The sequence below is a fragment of the Macaca mulatta genome, chromosome 7 (assembly GCF_049350105.2).
Source record: "Macaca mulatta isolate MMU2019108-1 chromosome 7, T2T-MMU8v2.0, whole genome shotgun sequence".
In the NCBI taxonomy this organism is placed as follows: domain Eukaryota; kingdom Metazoa; phylum Chordata; class Mammalia; order Primates; family Cercopithecidae; genus Macaca; species Macaca mulatta.
The window spans coordinates 165,028,144-165,043,513 of NC_133412.1; the positions used below are offsets into that span (position 1 = coordinate 165,028,144).

At 34.9% G+C, this 15,370-nt stretch overlaps 1 protein-coding gene across 14 annotated transcripts in view; it reads right to left on the reverse strand.

The window, feature by feature from the left end:
• Nucleotides 1-760: 760 nt before the first annotated feature.
• The window catches only part of TC2N (tandem C2 domains, nuclear), an 87,983-nt gene continuing 73,373 nt past the window's right edge, over nt 761-15,370 (reverse strand). For all 14 annotated transcript variants that reach the window (XM_077941631.1, XM_077941630.1, XM_077941633.1 and 11 more), the window contains 4 exons: nt 12,276-12,467; nt 7,459-7,573; nt 5,108-5,307; nt 761-2,812 (listed from right to left, as the gene is read on the reverse strand). In XM_077941631.1, coding sequence (XP_077797757.1) covers nt 2,702-2,812; nt 5,108-5,307; nt 7,459-7,573; nt 12,276-12,467 — 618 coding nt within the window. In that variant the 3' untranslated portion in view covers nt 761-2,701. The remainder of the gene's footprint in view (nt 2,813-5,107; nt 5,308-7,458; nt 7,574-12,275; nt 12,468-15,370) is intronic.

Genomic DNA, 15,370 nt, shown 5'->3' on the forward strand with positions numbered 1-15,370 from the left:
GCAAATACGAAGAGAAGTTATTTTGGCATAGAATCTCATTTTTTACTACCAGCTCCTAATGTTTTTCTCACAATACGTGCACCTATTAGCAGGAGATAGGATTTCTATTTACAGATCCACATAAAGCTTCAAGGAAATAACCAGTGTTAGTACCTCCTCACCTGAAAAAGGCTTAAGTAAACACTAATTAAAACATTTAGGATCTTAGTTGCATCAATACTTCTCTACTTGAAAGGTCGTTTAAATGAAAAGGTTTTCTTCTTACTGTTTGATTTACCTAGGACTCTAAGAAACCAAGAAGTCATAGCTTTCCCTTAAGTTACACATATACATATGTTGTAAGAATATAGGCCAGGCGCAATGGCTCATGCCTGTAATCCCAGCACTTTGGGAGGCCGAGGCAGGCACTTCATGAGGTCAGGAGATCGAGACCATGGTGAAACCCCGTCTCTACTAAAAATACAAAAAATTAGCCCAGCGTGGTGGCGGGTGCCTGTAGTGCCAGCTACTTGGGAGGCTGAGGCAGGAGAATGGCATGAACCTGGAAGGCAGAGCTTGCAGTGAGCCGAGATTACGCCACTGCACTCCAGACTGGGCAACAGAGCAAGACTCCATCTCAAAAAAAAAAAAAAAGGAATATAGAAAATTAAATAATTAAATAAATAAAATAATTAAATATTGAGTTAAATGCATGACTACATATATTAAATTTGGAAATTGAAAGCATTAATAGAACAGAGAAACCAGCTAAAACAAATTGTAGCTTTTAAAATAAACAATAAAGCCTGTTATTTATTATCTGAAAGCCAGTAAATACATTTACTTCTTTGGTACCCATCAAAATAGTTGCATTTGCAGAGGATGTATAGGGCAGTGAAACTACTCTATATTATAATGATGGATACATATCATCATACGTTTATCAAAACCTATAGAATGTATAACACCAAGAGGGAACCCTAATGTAAACCATGAACTTTGGATGATAATGATATTTGAGAGTAGGTTCACCGATTCTAACAATGTACCATTGTGGTGCAGGATATTGATAGCGTGGGAGGCTGTTGAGGGCTTTGTTGGGGGAGAAAGGAAACTCTATCTTCCTCTCAATTTTTCTGTTAACCTACAACTGCTCTAAAAAAAAGTCTATTTTTAAAAACAATTTTTAAAATTTGTATTTGTCTCAGATTCAAAATAGTATCACACAGGTGATTTATCTTAAAAGTCCATGTCAGTATTGACCTATATGTCATTTTTTACAAATCTAAAACAAAAGTATTTCAAAATGTTCAGTGGCAGAGAGTACTGGTACCACAAAATCAGGGCAGTAGAAGCAAAGGGGATACAAGATATGGATATTTTGTAGCTTGAGGAGATGGCACCTAGGGAAAGGAGAATTAAATGTTTATTTGGGAAAATGTTAATGATATACATAGAACATAGGAGCTGGAATAAACAAGGCATGCTTAGGTTATAGCAAGGCATACTCCTGGCCTAAAATATCACCATCTATCTCTGCATGTGTGTGACAAAGTAAGAATGTGGCGGGGGGGAAGGGAAGACTGAGAACACAGAGCACTTGGTCTACTTATTAGCAAAAATAAAGTGAGATTTTCTAAAATCAGGTATAATGTCATCTGCCCCTTCAAAAAGCTGTTCTTTTTGGCCACACTTCTTATGGTCAATTAAACTGAAATTATTTCCAAATACTGAGTTCTAATTAAAGTACTGGAAAGAAAACTACAATAGAAAATACTTATTTGTTACACAGTATAATCAGGTATGGTTATAAATAAAAAAAAAAAAACATGGGAAAATACTCAAACATTGTAAATTACAGAATAATCTAAATTTTAAAAACTAAAAACAAAGAACTGATTATCATAAAATACTGAATTTGCTATTTAAGCTCATTTAATTCTGTGAATTAGGATGGACCATATGGATGATACTCTCACTTTTACTCCAAATAAAACAAATAGTAAAATATTTGAGGGAAGAAAACAGTAAAGTATGTATATTCTGGGTTTCCAATTAAACTTCAACCTTCTGGTGTTTTCAATTATTCCTGCCAAAATGTAGTTTTCTATTTCTGAAGTTTCTTGGAGATAAGTAGCTTACAAAGTGGTAATGTGATGTCTTATGGGTAAAAAATTATAAAACACAGGGCATAAACTTTCCCCCAATATAGAAAATAGTTGAAATGGTTCAATTCATTTTTACCAGGAGAAAATATATAGCAAGAGGTAAACAGTGGAGCCAAGACCCAATCAATAATGTCTAGCACTGAAGTAATGTTAAAGTCTTCTAAATATCAATAGTACTAAGAGACTTGCTATACCAGGTTTTGAATATCTAAGTAAAGCTTAAAATACAAAAGCAAAAACATAATATAGAAAGAACTATCAGCGGTTGATATTCTCATAGACTTTATAATTTATTTAGTCATCTTAATACTATCCTTTGATTTTACTATCTGTGTCGTGTTGCACAGTTTTAAAACATTTCCTTTACTTTGGATATCTGATAAAATTCATTATATTTTCTTATCAAATTTTCTATCAGATACAATATATACTGTAATTATAGCCCCCATAAATTGACAAATTTATTGATTTGTCTCTTCTCATTGGTAGCAAACTGAAATCATAAGTCTTCTAAAAGAATGTCAAATTCTTCACCAAATTAATGTGTGAAGTCTTCAAGATGGATTTAATTTGTGCCACTTGATAACAACCTTTTCTGGATTTACTACTGTCTCTTTCCACTGGTTCACTGCTTCAATGTTATTACTGTCTTCACTTATCCAAATCTGTAAAGGAAAGTAAGTACAATCATTTAACTTGACACAGTAATAATAACTAAGTTCAGACAGTTAGTTACTCTTACTGATGGAAGAAATTTGGAAGTTTGGTTCATATATTTGAAATTAAACATCTTTCTTTTTTCCAAAAGTCAGTTTGATTTCTCTATTTGACATTTAAATGCTAAAACATTTAACCTGTTTAGTCATTCTGAAGACTAGTTTATAAGGTTCAATTCAATTAAAAAATTCAAGGTGAGGCAGTCAGGCGCAGTGGCTCACGCCTGTAATCCCAGCACTTTGGGAGGCCGAGGCGGGCAGACCACGAGGTCAGGAGATCGAGACCATCCTGGCTAACACAGTGAAACCCTGTCTCTACTAAAAATGCAAAAAATTAGCCAGGCGTGGTGGCGGGTGCCTGTAGTCCCAGCTACTTGGGAGTCTGAGGCAGGAGAATGCTGTGAACCCGGGAGGCGGAGCTTGCAGTGAGCCGAGATCGTGCCACTGCACTCCAGCTTGCGCAACAGAGCGAGACTCCATTTCAAAAAAAAAAAAAAAATTTCAAGGTGAAATATTACAAAATCATTTCCCCTAGAACAGTTATTAGTATCCTTTCCTATTCAAGAAATCTAGGAGCTCAACTTAAAACTGATGCCGACCACTCAAAAACATTCTTGTAAAGATCAATTAAAGTGAAGCTAATCATGATTCAAGTTAGATTGGTAAGGAATGTGCATTTTAAAGGACCTTTTACATGAAATAAACCATAATCTCAATTAAAATCTAATAAATAGTCATTCTTGATCAATAGTAATTTCATAGTACCCATCACTTATGTAACTTAAATACTACATGTGAACACATACATAGTATTATGCAAATTATACAAAAGACATCACAATAATTATATTATTATGAACCTTTATGAAGACAAGGAATAAAAAAACTTGAATTCTCACCTTACCTCTAGCACTAACAAATGCTTTTACCTTGGAGTTAACTTCTCTGAGATTCAGTTTCTAAGAGATTAGAGCAGGTCATTGGTTTAAATCTTTTTCCTTTTCTTTCTTGGTCTAAAGAACCTTCCTTTCAAATGAAATCTTACAAATAACCCCAGTATGTAAAACAGACATTAGAGTACTTTGGTTGATACAGGGGTGGAAGACCTTGAGTTCACCTTTGGCTGCCCCATCATGGTTCCTCCTAAGGCTACACCAGATAAGCCATAGGGAGCAGATGACCAGCAAGAACCTTTCCAGAATTATTATTCTAACTAAAATCTTAGCCAAGAGAATGGAATCACCACAAATGTTATCATGAAAATAATTTCAAGTAAATTTCCTATTCCATTCATACCATTAAGTTGAGGCTTGATGATATACGAAAACTTTAACTGAATTGACTTCATAGGCTTAATGGCTTTCAAAAGTGTGCTGGTTATATGAATTCTTGAATTCAAGTTATTTTCCAAAGAGTAAATTATAAACAAAACAACATTTTTATTAATATTTTATGTAAAAGTATATATTAAAAAGTAAATCAAGGAGCTGATATCAATCTTTGAAAAGTCATATATAATTTGAGGATTTCATGCAGACTGTCAATAATATCTTATCAAGTTGAAGATTTTAAACCAATAATATAGATTGTGGAATTTAAATGTGGTTCAAACAATTGTAATTAAGGTGAACGATAATGGATAGCTACCACTAGTCTATTCAGAGTAAGGAAAGGAAACAAGTTCCTAGAAGACTTGCAAGTTAGCAAGTGTTATGTTGTTTTACACAAATTGTACCAAGACTTTAAAATAATTCAGACAGTAGTATTAACTAAATAATATCACAACCACTGTTAAAATGGACATGTTCTAGGAATTCAAAACTAACATAACTCAGGTAAGAGCATATAAAAAGTGCCCATGTTAAACATTAAATCAAAGATTAAACAAAATAAAGTAAATTTGATACTCAAAGTCTTAAGAAATTGATTTAAATACTTAATGTTCCCTCCTTCCACAAGGAACAAATCAGTAGTACTGAAAAACTGATAATGCTCATCGTTTTTAAAGTAAAAAAGCTCAGAAAAAAACATATTTAAAGATAAACCTGATTGCTCAGAAATTCCAACTATTTATATTAAAGCAAAAAGTCTGACAAGTTTTGATTTTTGTAGCAACAATGAATTTTGATTTATGATGCTAAAGAACTGTACTCTATTCGACTTTAATATTTCCTGTATTCTCTTTGTTAAGTGACTGTTTGAATGCATAGAAAAATACAAGGAAGGATAAAAAATCCTACTAACCTGGCCCACAAAGTGTTTTCTTCTTACAGAGCTTCGACTATAAAGCTTAATGAGAAAAACAATGTCTCTTTCACTCTGTATAAGTGGAAAAATCATAGTCTCTCCCCACTTGACTCTTCCATTGGAGGCCTTCAGTAAGCGTGTCTTTTTCTTGTAAATCAACTCTCCCGAGCTAAACATTCCCACCTTCACAAAAAAACCTTAAAAATTAGAAATACTGGTTTATAAAATGTTTTTCAAAATACCATATAAAGGTGTGTATATACACATCCAAGTTGGAATTTATATATATAACATTTATTGTAAAAATACAGGTAAGTCACTTTTAAATGTTCGATGAGCTACAACCATAACAGAAAACAGCTCTAGTCAACTTTATAACTTTGGCCATACTTTACTACTATAACTTTAAATGAACTTAATCTTTCTGTGGCTGAATACCATTAAAGACTGGAAATGGAGGCATAAACAACAATTACAGTAAGAGTGCACACTGAAAAGGATCACACTAAAGAGAGGTGCCAATTTTTTAGACAGCTGGAGGTATTTATTTCACAATTTTATATAAGTAAAATATAAAATACTCCAGGAGTTAAGTATATGCCCACTAGATAAAATCTATACATTAAATAAATTTGAGATGTAGAGCTTCCAGTAATGGCAGAAAAGTTTGTATAAACTAACCTTCCCATAAATAACAATTATAAACTTTGGAAAAAAATTTAAAAACACTAAAAGCAGAAAGAAATCGGAGGGAAGTCAACTGGTAAGAGATGGGAACTTCCCTGGGTCAAATTCAGCTTGATACAGCTTTTCACCTAAGCATACTCCCCTATCTGACTGACACAGCGCCTACAGCTCAAGCAGAAAGTACAGTCTGACTAACTGGAGGTGACAGAGCTGGGCTGCCAGGGAAGCAAGAAAGTGAGAACCCCCAGAAAGGAGGGAGCCACAAAGTGAGGGCTGAGAACTGACCATCAGATTGATAGAATGAAGAGCTGTGGTCATCCTGATGAGGATGTTTTAAGGGAAGCCCGTTATAAACCGCAGCTGTTGTCCTTGTTTCCTAGAATTAATTATATATAGTCCTGATGATTTATTCCAAGTTAGGTTTTATTTGCTTATTTTTATTTTAGGATTTTCCATCTATCTACATAGGTGACATTAGTCTATAATTACTTTTTGTGTGTGCTGTCCATTCTGTTTTGGTATCAAGAATATGCTGACCTCACAAAATTACTTTTTCCATCTTCTTTTCATGCTTTGGAGCAGCTTATATACAATAAAAATTACATGTTCCTTGAAAATTTGGTAGAATCTTCCAGTACAATTACCTTGGCCTAGTGCTTTTATTAGAGGCAGTTCTTTAACTACCTTTTCATGGTTATTCTTTTATTTAGATTTTCTTCCTCTTTTTAAGATTCTACTTTCAACCACTGAATTTCTCAGAAAGTCATTTATTTTACATAGATACCCAAAAAATTGGTATAGTTATATATGGTATTGCTTTATATATGATAGAATCTCTTCTGAATTTGAAATTATATCCTCTTCATTGCTCAGAACATCATTCATGTTTTCTCTATTTTTTTCACTTGATCTCACCTGCTATAGATTTGTCTATTTTAATGATTCTTTCAAAGAAACAGCTTTTAGTTTTATTGATTATGCCTTTTGTGGTTGTCTCCATATCTGTCACCTTCAACTTTAGCTTTAGTACCTTACTTCTAATTTCTTTGTGTTTGTTGTTTTTCTAGCTTCTTGAATTGAATGCTCCGTTTCATTTATTTTCAGTCTTTCTAGTTACAGTGAACATGCATTGCTTTTGTCCGCCCCCAGACAGTTCCCTTCTTTTAGTAGGGAAAAGGGGCACTCCTACCCCAACTCAAATCTTTAGGACTAGACAACCAAAGTATCACAACTCCTGGTTGTACACAAAACACAGGGAGGGAAAAGTGTTTCTAGGTTTGTTTTTGATATATATATTTTTTTACAATTAAGTTTCTAGTTAGCAGGGCATTCCACAAAGGGCACAGACCTAGAGAGAGGATAAATCATTTCAGGGGGTAAAATATAACTGAGAATCCTCTAGACATTCAACCTGTATGAACTGATGAGCTAAATAAAAAACAGTATCAAAGGCAAAGAGGTCATAACTGGATAACACTCAAGAGACCACTGTATTAAGGTAGACACAATGGCTAAAATTTGAAATCCTATAATTTTAAAGTAAATAAGTTAAATAATAAAAGTTACTAAGATTTTAATCTCCATTGTAAGAAACGTAGAAAAAATACTTTCTATTACTAATACTTTCTGAAGATTCTACTTTGAACCATTGATATACTTACTCAAAGTCAAAGGTGTTGAGGAGCTTGGAAGGTATTGTGCCTCAAGAATTTGTAACTGAATTCTGCTATTTACTGCTTGAAAACAAGTCCCCAATTCAAGTTCTGCATGGCAAACCTGCATATCAAAAAAGTGTCATTTGGTAGTTAAGAATAAAGTTTTTGGGATAATTACAAAATTCAAAGAGAAAAAGTTAAGGTTAGAAATTTTGAAAGTATTCCTTTCCAATGATATTCAAAAGTATAAGCTACAAGAGAAAGTTAAGAAGATAAATATCATGAATTCTTTAAAGTACTCATTTGCATGGATTCTGAAAATACAGGTTCTATCTACGTACTGAAACTTCAAAATCAGTGACACCTAGAGCCAATTCAAATTAAAAGTAAATTAAATTCATAAGCAGTATCACTGGAGAAAATGCCAGTGAAATTAACACAAAAGGAATACACTTTCAAAAGAACTAAATGTAACCAAATTATTTTTAGAGAACACATGAAATATGATTAAAAAGTTACATATGAAAATCATCATTTTTTTCTAATTGTGGAGATCAGGGTAGGTGCTACCAAAATCAGAAGACAGCAATAAACAGATCTGTGGATTAAGAGTTGAATTACTATGCTGAATGGAAGCAAGCTAAAGAAAGCTGGCAAGAAGGAAGCTAGTCAACGTGATGAGGCAGTAAATAATAAGGAAAAGGTCAAAGAAAACCTGAGGCAAACAGTAAAATGAAGGAGACTTAAAGAAGAGGAAAAATTAAAACGTGTTCTTCAGCACTGCTGACCAACAGCAGAAGAAAGTTGGTAATTTGTCTGTGAAATACAACACAAGTCAGACTACTTAGGTGGATTCCAAGGTCCTTGGACTGAAAAATAAAAGGGAGAACAGTAGTCCAAACACAAAAACACTATTGTTTACATGTTGAAAAGAGTAAGAATAGGAATAAAGTAGGAACATAATGTTTACAGATCATACTAGGGCTCAGCATAGACAGACACAAAAGTCTTTGCTAGTACTGATTCCAATAAAGTTACAGAACAACTGAATGACACTTGATGAGGACATTTATATTTGACATTGCTCACTATTCCCCAATAACTGGCTCATGGCTCACTGGAAAAAAAAAAAAACACCTTTCCATATACATAACATTGACAGAGGCTTGGTGTTTTCTTAAAATATGATTCTGTATTTTAAACTAGTCATGCCATAAGAAATGAAGAGAGAGAAAATGAAAAGTGAATTGCTTAACAAGTACAAACTCAACTGTTGGAATTTAATTCCCCCTTGAAAAGGTCTAAATTGATGATAAAACATATTATTTGGCAACAAATGATGACTTCTAATAAGTAAGTTAATTTATTGCTTTTGATTGTAATCAGAATGAGAACGAACTAACAACTTTTCACATGAACTAATTTGATAGCCATAAAACAAAACAAAACAAAACAAAAAAACCTTTGCTGATACAAAAAAATTGCTGCCCTTGGCATTTAAAAAATATATTTTAAAAGATAGAGTCACACTGTTTATAAAACACAAGGGAAATCATGGTTAAATTTTTTTATTATTTTTTATTATGGTTTTGTACCCACAATGTAATAACACTTATGAAAACACATAAAGGTGGCAAAACTTCTCTTATTGTTACACAATTGTAGAGTTCACTCTCATAAAACAGAGCAGCATTTGGCAATAGGCTTACCATTTCCCACTTGCCAAGGTTATTTCACAGATTCAATTCATGTTCCAGGACATTAATTCAGATCATGAAAAACTATTCAAAGATTTAAACTATTGGCCAGGCGCAGTGGCTCACGCGTGTAATCCAAGCACTTTGGGAGGCCGAGGTGGGCGGATCACCTGAGGTCAGGAGTTTAAGGCCAGCCTGACCAACATGGAGAAACCTTGTCTCTACTAAAAATACAAAAATTAGCCAGGTGTGGTGACGCATGCCTGTAATCCCAGCTACTCGGGAGGCTGAGGCAGGAGAATTGCTTGAACCCGGGAGGCGGAGGTTGTGGTGAGCTGAGATCGCGCCATTGCACTCCAGCCTGGGTATCAAGAGCGAAACTCGGGCTCAAAAAAAAACAAAAGAGCAGCATTTGGCAATAGGCTTACCATTTCCGGCTTGCCAAGGTTATTTCACAAATTCAATTCATGTTCCACTTATTTCAGATCATGAAAAACTATTCAAAGATTTAAACTATTTAAATCTCATAGTAACCAAAAAATTAAAATTCCAATCAATTAGCAGGTATGTATTGACTGCATTTAATAAGCACAAAACTGCTCCTGAATAATGTATCCTTTTATTCAGAAAAGAAAATATTGTTAGCCTTCCTGGAAGGGTTGAAATGAAATGTTGAGCATCATTATAGAACATCACGATCTGGTGATGTTTGAGAATATCTTCTTAGGGGGGCAATACATGGTAGAGTTAAAAGAGCTGGCTTTGGAATCAGACTGCCTCCATTCAAATCCTGACTCCCCAATACTGGCTGTATGACCTCAGGCAAGTGTTCCCCTGATCTCCACAAAAGGGATAAAGAGCACCGGGGTGATAATTTTGGTGTGATCATTAGATCACATAGCATTGAGGCAGCCGTAAGATAAAATCTCTGTAAATGCCAGCTGTTTCTTCAGGAAAACGTATTTCTTCCACATTATTCAACACCAAAATTTGAGATCTGAAGTAACTATTTACATTACTATTTGTCAAGGTCAAGAATTCTTTATTGAGTAAAAGCCTGAAAGTTGTGCTGCTCATGGTGAAACACTTGTCAGTGTGGATGGTTAAATCCGGCTCTTTTTTTTGAGACAGAGCCTCACTCTGTCGCCCAGGCTGGAGTGCAGTGGCGCAATCTCGGCTCACCGCAAGCTCCGCCTCCCAGGTTCACGCCATTCTCCTGCCTCAGCCTCCCAAGTAGCTAGGACTACAGGCGCTCGCCACCACGTCTGGCTAATTTTTTGTATTTTTAGTAGAGATGGGGTTTCACCATGTTAGCCAGGATGGTCTCGATCTCCTGACTTTGTGATCCGCCCGCCTCGGCCTCCCAAAGTGCCGGGATTACAGGTGTAAGCCACCACGCCTGGCCAAGTCTGGCTCTTTAAATGTCACAATTAGAATATTTATTTTCCTCTTCAACACATTAAAACAAAGCATACTATTATTGCTTTAGCCAATAATATGAAACAGTCACACTTACTAACATAAACTCACTGGTCCAGTATAGCCCAAACACTCTTCTTTCAGGGTATCAATCTATAACCCTAGCACTTGGCATTCAGAAAATACACAAATATTTATAAGATCTCTGATACATGAAATATAATTTAGTAGAAATTTAGCCATAATTATTCATTCATATTTTCCAATGCAGATAATAATGTCTCAATTCCCCAGAAAATCCCTGAGTTCTCTTCTTATATACTCTGTTTTTAACGTTTTAATATATGAATTATCTATTTAAATAGTGTATTTGTGCCTTCTGTAAACTATGGCTGCAGATTACTACCTACTAAGCTAGTGTCAAATATGCCAGTGACAAACTCCTGTCATAGTTACAGAACAGCACATTGGGGGTTGAGATAAAGAATAATAGGCAAGGCTGGGCGCAGTGGCTCACGCCTGCAATCCCAGCACTTTGGGAGGCCGAGGCAAGAGGATTGTTTGAACTCAGGAGTTTGAGACCAGAATGGGCAATATAGTGAGACTCCTCATCTCTACTAAAAATTTTAAAAATTATCTGGGCATCGTGGTATGCCTGTAGTCCTAGCTTCTCAGGAGGCTGAGGTTGGAGGATTGCTTGGGCTGAAAGATGGAGAAGGTAGTGAGCTGTGATTGTGCACTGCACTCCATGCTGGGCTACAGAGCTTTCTTTCTTCCTCAAAAAAAAGGAAGGGAAGGGAAGGGAAGGGAAAGGGAGGGCAAGGGACGAGGGGAGGGGAGGACAGGAGGGGAGGAGAAGGAAAAGGAAAGAAGGAAGGAAGGAAACATGTTTCTGCCCCATATCCCCCAAAATTCTGATTTTTTTTAGTTTATGTATGGGCATTTTTTTAAAGCTCCCAGATGATTCTAATGTGTACCCAGAGTTAAGAAGCACTTCCAGTCACCTTAAATATTTTTGGAAAAAGGTAAAATATAAATCCCATATAAATTTAAAACCACATATAGGTTTGACCTTATAAAAGCTTAAGACTGATTTTTATGAATATTTATCCTAACATTTGATCTATATAATTTAATTAGAAATTCCTAAATGATTTAAAAACAGTGTTCAGTTTGCTGAGAGAAGCAAAGAGCAGGTCCCAATCAGCACCATTAGGCAATAAAGCTTTTTACAAAAAAAAAAAAAAAAAAAAAAAATCAGCTGTAAAACTTCTAATCAATTTATGAGCTGCTGTATAGCTTACTCATGGTTAAAACAACTTTTCTAATCTATTTCAGGGCAATCTCCGATTGAGTTTGGAATTTATGATTCTTTTTTGTTTTTCCTAAGTTATCAGCTACCTAAAAAATCTTTTTAAAAAAAGGTTATTCATACCTCAAAGTTATTTCCCCTGAAGTATAAAATATTAAGAAGAAATGTGCTAGGAGAAGGTAAACTTGAGGTTATTTTCCAACAGAGAAAGAAAACAGTTCTGTTAACATTTTATCAATCATTTCTAAAATATTATTTGGAAATAATATTATTGCTACTTGAGAGCCTTCTAGATCCTCTAATATTCTATTCAGGTTATCTTCTAACAAACAAAAACCCATCCACCAAATAATTCTAAAAGTATGAAATACTCTTAACATACTATTATCACTTACAGAAATTTTTGAAGGCGGTGTTATATCCAGAGAGTAATCCATTTCCTGTGTGCTAAGGGTTCTGAGTGATAGTGAGCATTTTCCAATGGTTTTCTTCCTGGGAGTCTGGGTTTGAATCTTAAATATAAGCCTTACGGTTTGTAGACTTTGAAGTTTAATAGCAAATACAAACGTTTCCATAAATTCAATAGCCTTTAAAAAAAAACAAGAAAACATAAAATATATAAATAAAAGGCTTATATGCCAGTACAAAATAATATTTTATATTCAGAAAAGGTATATTTAATTCTTTTTACAACAAAACATCTTTTTAATGTGAGTGAAAATAAGAATGGCAATGACTTGCTTTTCTAGAGTTTATCCTGGATACTCCCTTTCTTAATTTGACAAATCATCCTTTAAATTATTTAGGAATTCGGCTCATATCAACACCATGCTCACCACAATACAGCTTTTTCCCTTTTTGAAAATTAATTGTTTTTCCATCTTTGGTTCTGGCATCTTTCCTGTCATCATCACCATTCTTCAACAGTTTAGGAGAGTGGTGCAGGAATCTCATATGCAAGCACTCTCTTGTTCACAGTATCTAACTAGTTCACATAAAGAGACTTGAATTATTTCTTTAAAGGAGTTATTTTTTGTCTAACGAATCTTCCCATCTATCTTAGGCTTCAGTTTCCTTTTTGGTGACATTTATTCCACCCTTTCCTATCTGAAAAACTAACTCCTTGATAGAGAAGACAAAGGAAAATATGAGTTTAAAATTATACTTTCTCTCCTAATCACCCATCTCAGTCAGCAAGTCAGTGTTTTCCAGCCTCAGAACATTTTTAAATGCTCTTGTTACTTTTAATATTTTTAAATCCTTGGCTTACTATGGGCTAACATGTTCTTGACACTAGACCGTTCTTTGCCATACACTTCCTTCTTTCCATCTTTAATGCATACATTTAGAAAGGAGCTTTTACTCCTTTTGAAAAGGCAAGATATCTGGGCAACTAGCTTAAATATTTTGAATACAGGCATACCTTATTTTACTGTACTTTGCTTTAATGTGCTTCACAGACATTACATTTTTTGCAAATTGAACGTTCGTGGCAACACTGTGTTGAGTAAGTCTATCAGTGTCATTTTTCTAATAGCATGTGCTCACTTCATGTCTCTGTCACATTTTGGTAATTCTCACAATAGTTCACACTTTTTCAATATTATTGTATCTGTTATGGTGACCTGTGCTCAGTGATCTTTGATATTACTATTGCAATTGTTTTTGGAGTGCCACAAACCACACCTATATAAGATGGGCAACTTGATCGATAAATGTGTGTGTTCTGATGGCTCCGGCAACCAGCTGTTCCATCTCTCTCCCTCTCCTCAGGCCTCCCTGTTTCCTAAGACACAACAATATTGAAATTAGGCCAATTAATAAACCGAAAACGCCCTCTACGTGTTCAACTGAAAGGAACAAACGTATATCTCTGACTTTAAATCAAAAGCTAGAAATGACTAAGCTTAGTGAGGAAAATACGTTGAAAGCCGAGATAGACCAAAAGCTAGGCCTTTTATATCACTTAGTCAAGTTGTGAATGCAAAGGAAAAAATTACTGAAGGAAATTAAACGTACTACTCCAGTGAACATACAAAGTGAAACAGCCTTATTGCTGATGTGGAGAAAGTTTTATTTGTCTGGACAGAAAATCAAATCAGCCACAACATTCCCTTAAGCCAAAACCTAATTCAGAGCAAGGTCCTAACTCTCCTCAATTCTATGAAGGCTGAGAGAGGTGAAGAAGCTGAAGAAGAAAAACTAAAAGCTAGTAGAGGTTGGTTCATGAGGTTTAAGGAAAGAAACAGTCTCCAATACATAAAAGTGCAAGGTGAAGAAGAAAGTGCTAATGTAGAAGTTGCAGCAAGTTATTCAGAAGATCTAGCTAAGAAGGTGGCTACATTCAACAACAGATTTTCAATGTAGACAAAAGAGCCTTCTGTTGGAAGAAGATGCCATCTAGGACTTTCACAGTTACAGAGAAGTCAATGCTTGACTGCAAGGCTTCAAAGGACCAGGCTGACTCTCTTGTTAGGGGCTAATGCAATCAGTCACTTTGAGTTGAAGCCAACACTCACTCACTGTTTTGAAAATCCTAGGGCCCTTAAGTATTACACTAAATTAACTCTGCGTGTGCTCTATAAATGGAACAAAGCCTGGATAACAGCATATCTGTTTAAAGCATAGCATGGTTTACTAAATATTTGAAGTCTACCATTGAGATCTACTGCTCAAAGAAAAAAAAAGATTCCTTTCAAAACACTATTTCTCATTGACAATGCACTTCGTCACCCAAGAGCCCTGACAGAGATGTATACAGAGATGAATGTTATTTATTTTCATGTCTGCAGACACATCCATTCTGCATCCCATGGATCAACTTTCAAGTGTTATTACTTAAAAAATAAATTTTGTAAGGCTATCGCTGCCATAGATAGTGATTCCTCTGATGGACCTGGGCAAAAGCAATTGAAAACTTTTTAGAAAGGATTCAGGATTTTAGATGCCATTAAGAAAATTCATGATGCATGAAAAGAGGTCAAAATAAGGACATTAGCAGGAATCTGGAAGAAGTTTATTCTAACCCTCATGGCTGACTTTGAGGGATTCAAGATTTCAGCAGAGGAAGTAATTGCAGATGTGGTGGAAACAGCAAGAGAACTAGAATTAGAAGTGGATCCTGAAGATGCAATTGAATGGCTGCCATCTCATGATAAAATATGAACAGATAAGAAGTTGCTTCTTACACATAAGCAAAGAAAGTAGTTTCTGGAGATGGAATCTAGTCCTGGAAAAGATGCTGTGAACATTGTTTAAATGAATTCAGAGGATTCAGAATATTACATAAACTTAGCTGAAAAGCAATAGTAGGGTTTGAGAGGATGGAATCCAATTTTGAAAGAAGTTCTACTGTGGATAAAATGCTATCAAACAGCATCACATACTACAGGGAACATTTTTGTGAAAGGAAGAGTAATAGATGTGGTCAACTTCACTGTTGTCTTATTTCAAGAAATTGCCACAGCCACTTCAACCTTCACCAGCCACC